The sequence below is a fragment of the Peromyscus eremicus genome, chromosome 15, assembly GCF_949786415.1.
Source record: "Peromyscus eremicus chromosome 15, PerEre_H2_v1, whole genome shotgun sequence".
Taxonomy (NCBI): Eukaryota; Metazoa; Chordata; class Mammalia; order Rodentia; family Cricetidae; genus Peromyscus; species Peromyscus eremicus.
In genome coordinates this window covers 85,417,769-85,426,165 of record NC_081431.1, presented here as the reverse complement: position 1 = coordinate 85,426,165, position 8,397 = coordinate 85,417,769, and the positions used below count along the sequence as shown (strand labels likewise).

At 34.8% G+C, this 8,397-nt stretch overlaps 1 protein-coding gene across 1 annotated transcript in view; it reads left to right on the top strand.

The window, feature by feature from the left end:
• Nucleotides 1–8,397, top strand: part of Pign (phosphatidylinositol glycan anchor biosynthesis class N) — a 138,541-nt gene continuing 130,144 nt past the window's right edge. Inside the window, exons 1-6 of the mRNA XM_059280406.1 lie at nt 1–117; nt 1,014–1,262; nt 2,060–2,181; nt 2,875–2,973; nt 5,723–5,829; nt 7,586–7,710. Coding sequence (XP_059136389.1) covers nt 1,042–1,262; nt 2,060–2,181; nt 2,875–2,973; nt 5,723–5,829; nt 7,586–7,710 — 674 coding nt within the window. The 5' untranslated portion in view covers nt 1–117; nt 1,014–1,041. The remainder of the gene's footprint in view (nt 118–1,013; nt 1,263–2,059; nt 2,182–2,874; nt 2,974–5,722; nt 5,830–7,585; nt 7,711–8,397) is intronic.

The window sequence follows — 8,397 nt, the reverse complement described above, 5'->3', positions numbered from 1 at the left end:
ACTCTCCATCCTTGTGATATTTGATTCTTCAGACCAGGAAGAATAAGATGTGTCTGTAATTCTCATCTTGCGTATTTTTCAGCTCAAGGTCATTGTATGTACCTAATACTGCTTCAAGTAAGAGAAATTCTAGTGTTTTACTTTCTTAGTCTGTAGACACAGTTATGTAGACCACAATAAGCAAAAGCAGAATGATAGACCGATTTGAAAATGTTCTGGTGGATGCTTTGATCCTTGAGGTTTAATGACACACTATCTTACAGTATTATTTAAACGTCTCACTGCTTGGTTTTCCTTCTTTAGTATTTGTAAACTCATCAGCTCTCTGATAGGTCTTCTTAGTGCTCCTTTCTAGGGACACACGATTTGTATTCAATGAATAAATAAGACCCTTTTTATTGACTTAGGGAAATAAAATGTTTATTTAAGGAGTACAGATTTTCTGAAGCACAAATGAAGTTTAACTTCTTGTGCGTAACTCAGCCAAATGGATAGAATGCATGTTTCCCGTTCAGTTTGTTGCTACTCAAGAAAGTCAGACAAACCCCTAAGCATGATAACCAATGTTAAAAAAAAAGTAACTCAAAATTTAAAGGTGTACGTAATTTAATAAATTTAAATTCTAAGAGTAGGAACAGTGCCGTGCAGACAACCAAGAATGGACTGAGTTATGCTTTCTGTGTTACTTAGGATTTCCTGTGACTGAGCCTAACTAATTTTAGGACCTTCTGTTCTGTGTTTCTTTGCTAATTTTTAATTGTTTGGTAGTTAACTGTATTAGTTACAGTTTATTAATCCTAATTGAACTTGATTTCTTTTTGCTTGGTGTACTTTAGCATATATTTTATTTCAGTAATAAGTTGTTAAACAATGTTTATTGTTACTATGGTAAAAGGAGGGAAGTGTAAGTTGTGTAGTATCCTGACACAGGGCCAGTGTGTGTGAAACTATGGGATATGTAGAAGAAAGATCCTCGTCAGATGTGCCCAGCTTGACTTTGTTCCCTGTTTCAGTTTCTCTTGCAGATAGCTCATTCTGGATATGCTGCTGTTTTTTGCTTTGGGATTGATTGTACATTTTGTGTTCTTCGCCTCGATCTTTGACATTTATTTTACATCTCCTTTGGTTCATGGAATGACTCCTCAGTTTACAGTGTTACCTCCTCCAGCAAAAAGATTAGTATTATTTGTTGCTGATGGCCTGAGAACAGATTCTCTTTATGAATTAGATGAAGATGGAAATTCTAGAGCACCTTTTATTAGGTAAGGATGTCAACAGGTTAAGGGTGTGTCTTAGAAATGGCAGATTGAGTTTAAAAAAAGATTGTATTATGAATTGATGAACATTAGCTTACAGTTGATAGTTTTTTAAACTTTTTAAAAAGAATTTTTTTTTTGAGACAAGGTCTCACTATATAGCCTTGACTGGCCTGGAACTTGCTATGTAGACCACGCTAGCCTCAAACTCAGAGATCTGCCTGCTTTGCCTCCCAAGACCTAGGATTAAGGCCATATACCTCCATGCCTGGCCTTTTTTGTTTTCAACTTTAAAAATACATGAATTTTTTCTTACCCTCAACTGTGGATATATGTATTGTAGAATTTTTGTTTTTTCCCCTGAACAATTTGAAAATAAGACAGTGTGGCATTTCTTCACCAAACACTGTACTGCATGTGTTAAGAACAAAGACTTCGTTTTGTATAACCATATACCATCCTCACATCAAGTAAAATTTAACAATATAATATTCTGCATATCATTTTTTTCCTACATAACCAAACATCTCTACTTTGTGGCTTGGAACACTAGGGTGTAGTTTGTCTCTTGTTTCTCTGTGATAGGCGAGTGTTTTCTTTGTTCTTATTACCTGGGCTCCTTCATGCTACTGTGTTGAATTGGTGGCAGTATAGGGTTGGGAATCAATTCAATTGGATTTTGAGATTCCTTTCCATCTTAAAATTAACTTTTTGGCTTAACTCCTTGTATAAAATTTTTCTTAAAGCCTTATGAGAGTTTTAGTACTAGCATATGTTAACTGTTCATCCCAATTGTCTTTTAGGAATGTTATAATGCATGAAGGCAGCTGGGGAATATCCCACACACGTGTGCCAACAGAGTCTCGGCCTGGCCATGTAGCCCTAATAGCTGGGTTTTATGAGGATGTCAGTGCAGTTGCCAAAGGTTGTGTTCTGAAACAATTTTTATCAAATAAAATGCTTGCTATATAAATACTTTTCTTACTACTGAATCATGTCATTAGTTGAAAACTCAATGTGTTTTTAAAGATGTGTGTGTGTGTGTGTGTGTGTGTGTGTGTGTGTGTGTGTGTGTTTGCTGGTCTGTTTATGCACCACATTTGTGCAGGTGCCCATGGAGGCCAGAAGAAGGTATTCAACTTCCTGGAACTAGAGTTACAGGCGGTTGTGAGCCACCCAGTATTGGTGCTGGAAACCAAACCTAGGACATCTGGGTTTGCAAGAGCAGCAAGTGCTTTTTATTTCCGAGCCATCTCTCAAGCCCCAAGACTGTGCTTTGAGATTCCTGTGACAAGTCTTTGAGCATGCCTTACTCATATGAACACACCCTGGTATTGGTTCTGGAATTAAACTTTAGTCTGTCATCATCCTGTGCTACTGAGCAAGTATGTATGTATGGAAATATGCCTTTGTTAGACATTACAATCAAGAATTTAAAAGTGATTATTTTAGTAAGAAATGAATTATTCACCATTTATTTTAAGATAGGCTATAATATGCCTAATAAAATCTGAGTTTTATGTGTTGTCTTCAATTACTGTTTAGATAATGCTTCTTTCAGACTTTATTTTGTTGTTTTCTTATCATATTGTTTGATTCTTTTCTCCATTACTCAAAGGATGGAAAGAAAATCCTGTAGAATTTGACTCTCTTTTTAATGAGAGCAAGTACACATGGAGCTGGGGGAGTCCAGATATCTTGCCTATGTTTGCCAAAGGTAAAAGTATTGATTATATTTCCTCAGGTAGCAAATAAGTCAGAAATAAACGTTTTTATTATTCTTGCAGTAGTGGGGATTGGCCTCAGGGCCTCTCACATACTAGGCTAATCTGTTACTTAATTATATTCTATCCCTTGGTTATCTAAAAAAACAGAAACAAAAAAATCCTCATTTAGCCTTTCGTGGTGGTACATACCTTTGATCCAAGTATTCTGGAAGCAGAGGCAAGTAGATCTCTTTGAGCTTGAGGCCAGCCTGTCCTACATAGTGAGTTCCAGGCCAGCCAGAGCCGTATGTTTTGTGTGCTCATGGTGCACATGGTACTTGTCTAGAAGTCAGAGGCAGTCTGCAGGAGTCAGTTCTCTCCTTCCACCATGTGGATCCTAGGGATGGAGCTCAGGTTGTTAGGCATAGCAAGTGCCTCTACCTGCTTTGCCAGCTTGCTGGCTTTTTTTTTTTTTAAATTTTTATATGTTGTTGTATTTATTCATTTCTAGAGATTTTTATCATTTCTAAAAACAGATATATATCCTACAATGGATTGGACTATCAGTTCAATAGACAAGATTTCTCCCTTGTTGTATTTTAAATATTGTTGTATAACACTGTTAGTATTTTTGAATTCAATGAAATGATATATTCTATCATATAACAACTTGTAAACTTGAGCTCCAGTTTTCCTTTATATTATTAAATGTGTTGTAATAATATAACACCTTATAAGTTTGTTTTTAAAATTCAGTGATTCATGTGCATCATTTAACAAAGTGTTTGTTCTTCTTATGGGGACAGTGTTGGTATCTGGCTCTTTATACTTAAATAATTTGTTAAAGAAGCCAGTAGATAGTTACATAAGATTTTCAAATATTCAAACATTTATAATGACTAATCTATTTATTGTGCCATAATTTTGCCATTTAGTGTGTATAATACTGAAATGGTATATAATATATTGAAATGCCACATACAGTTCACTGCATTGGTATTTGGATTTGTTGAGTTTGTTTATGTGAACAAATCCACAAATATTAGGTCATCTCTTGATTAGAAAATTCATTTATTTTATAGTCAGTTGGGTGAAGTTTTTGTCATTAAATGATCTTTAATGGGAGCAAAGTGACATATCATTTAATATAAAGATTTTATAACATCATATATATATATATAGTATGGATATAAGTGGAACTACTGAAGAAAATTATGTGTCCAGAAAGCAAACTGTATGTTCAGAATTGTACATATGCTGTTTATAAACTTGTATTACACTGGACAGGTCCCATTTGCTATTTATATATTTCTTTCTTTTGGAAACAGTGAAGGCTGATTAAGTTATGGTGGCTTACCAAATTAATCTTCCTACTTCTGGCCACAATTGATTAAACAGGACTGATGCCTGAATCAGACACAAACCAATAGAAATGTTTCATTATGTTTGGTAGGTAAATAACCAACTCCTTCAGATGTCTGCATCTGGGATATGGGAAGTAGAATGGCTGAGCAGAGTCACAGGGTCACTAGAGCTGAGCTGATGTTGTAGAATGCTGTGGCATCTTCATGACATATAAGAGCTTATCCACTCCAGAAATTAATTATAGATTGATGGGGGAATGCCTTTCTGTATGCTGTAAATATATGTCGCTCTGATTGGTTAATAAATAAAGCTGTTTGGCCTACGGCAAGGCAGCTTAGAGGCAGGCAGAAAATCCAAACAGGAAGAGAAAGGAGAGGCAGAGGAGACAACAGCCTGCCATCCAGGGAGCAGCATGTAATGGCACACAGGTAAAGCCACAGAACATGTGGTGATACATAGATTAATAGTTATGGGCTAATTTAAGATATAAGTACTAGCTTGCAGGAAGATTGCCATGGCCATAGTATAAAAATAATATAAGCCTGTGTATTTACTTGTGTCTGAGTGGCTGCGGACTGGATGGGACATAGGAAATCTTTCAGCTACAATAGATTCTTAATACAAATCTTATGAATTTATAAGATTAACATATTTGTCCACCTATTTATTTGTGTGTGTGTGTGTGTGTGTGTGTGTGTGTGTGTGTGTGTGTGTTTTGACCTTTTTCCCCTCAGTCCTTGCTTTTGAGACAGGGTCTGACTAGCTTCAAACTTGTGATTTTTTTTTTTTTCTCCACTTCCCTAGTGCTGGGATTACAGGTACACACTACAATTCTAGTCTGTTTAGTTCCTTATGTTGAGACAAATACATATAATCTTAAGACAAGTGAAATGTTTGAGTTTGTTTTAGGAAGGGTTATGCTAGCTATCTTCATCTATTTTATATTATAACCTCTTGAGAGCACACATTTCAATGGAAACAAACTTCAGAACTTATTTTTATTTTATTACATATTAGGATTTTGATTTTGGCAAGTAAAATATGTTATTTTGAGGATAAAAAGAATATGTTGATGTATATAACATCCATGGCACATAAAATAAATGTTTTTTTCTCCTATCTTTTCTGTCTCTATCATAAAGCAATTTGTAATTAATTCTGCCTACTTGTAAAATTCTTTAAGTAGAGCTAGGTATGATGGGGGCACACCTGTGTTCTTTGAACTCAGGAAGCTTAAGAGTAAGGTTAATTTGAGGCCATGAGTTCAAGACTAGTGTGGATAATATACAAGATTATCTCAAAACAACAACAAAAGTACGTTTGATTATTTCATGTTTTATGACAGCTTAAACTTTTTTTTTTTAAATCTGTGTATTTTTCAAATTTCATTTTCAGGTGCTAGTGGTGACCATGTTTATACATATAGTTATGATGCTCAAAGAGAGGATTTTGGTGCCCAAGATGCCACAAAACTGGATACCTGGGTTTTTGATAAAGTTAAGGTGTGTGTTGTTTTGCTTTGTTTTGAAACAGTGTTTGGTTATGTAGCCCAGGCTGGCCTTAGTTTGGGGGCCTTCTTGCCTCAGAGTCCTAAGTCCTGTTTTACATTGAGTACCCCTGGGGAGGTATTTGCTGTGCAGTGGTTTATAACTAAGTACGCACTTATGGAGGGAGAGTCCTGAAAATTTACTTCCGAGTGAACTCATCTCAAATTATTTGCTGCCTGTCTGAACTTGAGCACATGGTGTTGTAGCATGTGTTTTTAAAATAAATTACATGGTCTACAATTACTAACAAAATTCATTTTTGAAATAACCCTCTAAAACTTCGTCTTAAGCTAAAATGAGCCTTCTGTTAGGATCCACAAAAACTTTCTTTCCATTTTTCCTTTGATGAGTCACTGCAGGCAAATCTTAATCTTCTGTTGACCTTGGTGCTTGTCTGGTATTAGTGGGACATGTGAGATGTGGAGCATCTTGAAAATGCTGTTTCAGAGTAATACTTCTATAATAACAAAGAAATTAGATTTTAAAGAAAGATTAGGAGCTGGACAGATGGCTCAGCAGCTAAGAGCACCTACTGTTCTTGTAGATCCCCCAGGTTTGATTCTTAGCACTGACACCAAATGGCTCACAACCACCAATAGTTTCAGTTTCAAGGATCTGACATCATCTTCTGGCCTCCTTAGGCACCTATGTGTACTTGTTACATATATATATTCACATACACATAAAAAAAAAATTCCCTACAAAAAAAAGAAAAATCAGATAAGCCAAAACAGGTTAGCCAGCTAGCCTTTAGTAAATACCCATGAGCCTCCTTAAGTAACAGAACTTTAAAAATGCTTTTGAAGTGACTACGTTGAGACACAGGTTGAACTCTACCTGATTAGTATTTCATAGCTTCCCAATTCTTGTGTCTGTGTTAAAAGTTTTTGCTAATCATGGAAAAAACTATAAATTTAACTCAAGTTAAGGAGAATATAAATGGTAGCTTGAGGGCAGTTTTATCCTTCAATAATTTTTCTTAATTATTCCACTTATACTTTTAAATACTTTATTTTTTCAACAATACTCATCTTATTGAAAGTTAGCATCTTTTAAATCTATATACACTTATGTAAACAATGATGCATGTTAACATAATCTGTTTATTTAAAATAATTTTAAAGCGCTCTCCTTGGTACTTGCATACATGTTTATGAATGGGAGTCTGGGTGAATTATTTATGTCTGAAGGCTTATGAATCTAGTTTGTTATTGTGATGTTAATATAATAAGTTCTGAACTGTACTTTAAGTGGTATTTCTCCACCACAGGACACCCAAAGCAGGTCCTAGTCATGGAAGAGGAAGTAGTTAGGAGTTCTCACAACCTGAGTAAGAGGTCACAGTTTGACTGAAATGGCAGTGGACAGGATGATGAAAAATGATCCATTGCCAAGTGTATTTACGTATAATAAATGCTCTTGAACTGTTTCCACCACTGCTGGTTAACATTTGCCTATAAACAAAGTAGTTCTTCAATTTTTTTATTTACAGTAGATCTGTGGTAAGAATGGTATAAAATTAAGCTCCCTGTTCTATAATTATTTTGCCTAATTGTATCAGAATAGCTCAATGATTATTTGGACAGAAACATCTGAATTGATAACAAAGATTTCACGTTGGTAAATCTTGATACAAAATGAAACTGTAAAATGAATTAACTTTATAGTTATTTATAAATTAACTACTTTTTACCTCATTTGTTACATGTAGGACTTCTTTGATGCTGCGAGGAGCAACCAGTCTTTGTTCTCAAAAGTAAATGAAGAAAAAGTAGTTTTTTTCTTACATTTATTAGGAATAGATACAAATGGACATGCTCACCGACCATCATCAAGGTAATTTTAATGATGTGTCAAGTTTGATCTTGTGGGGGAATAACGATTCTGTTTGAAATTTGGGTATAATATGAAATTTTCTTTGTAATCATGACAACAGAACTAATACTCCATGTAACTGCTATCCTGTATATTGTTTTCAGCTATATGATGTATAATTTTATAGTGGTTAAAATCACCTATGCTTTGGCCATGGTGCACATTTACCTTGTGCATACCATATTTATTTATCAAGGCAGAGAAAGATGTCTGAATTGCCCACATTTTGGGAGTATTTTCGGTAGATCTCAAAAGCATAAACATTTTATGGTATGGATTTTTATGACAGAAGATGTAATTCCCTTGGGTGTTTATTTAGTCAGCATTGAATGCAGCAAACAATTGCATAAAGGCTGCTTATTGCTTCTTCAGTGTCATTCTCAGCTTTGTAGACCGTAAGAAAGAAGAAATCATTTACATTTTTATTCTTCATTTTGAATTGGTTTTATATTAACTATAATGTCTGCTGGTTTAATTACCAGCATTAATATCTCATATTCCCCTAGTTTAACATGATGCACTGTTTTCATTAGTGGAATATATTCCTATTAAACTAACTTTGTTCAACTGTATGGGAAGTTTGAGTACAGTTTGTTCTCAACACTGCAGTAGATTTAAGTCACAAACACTTTATAGGGTGGGAGTATG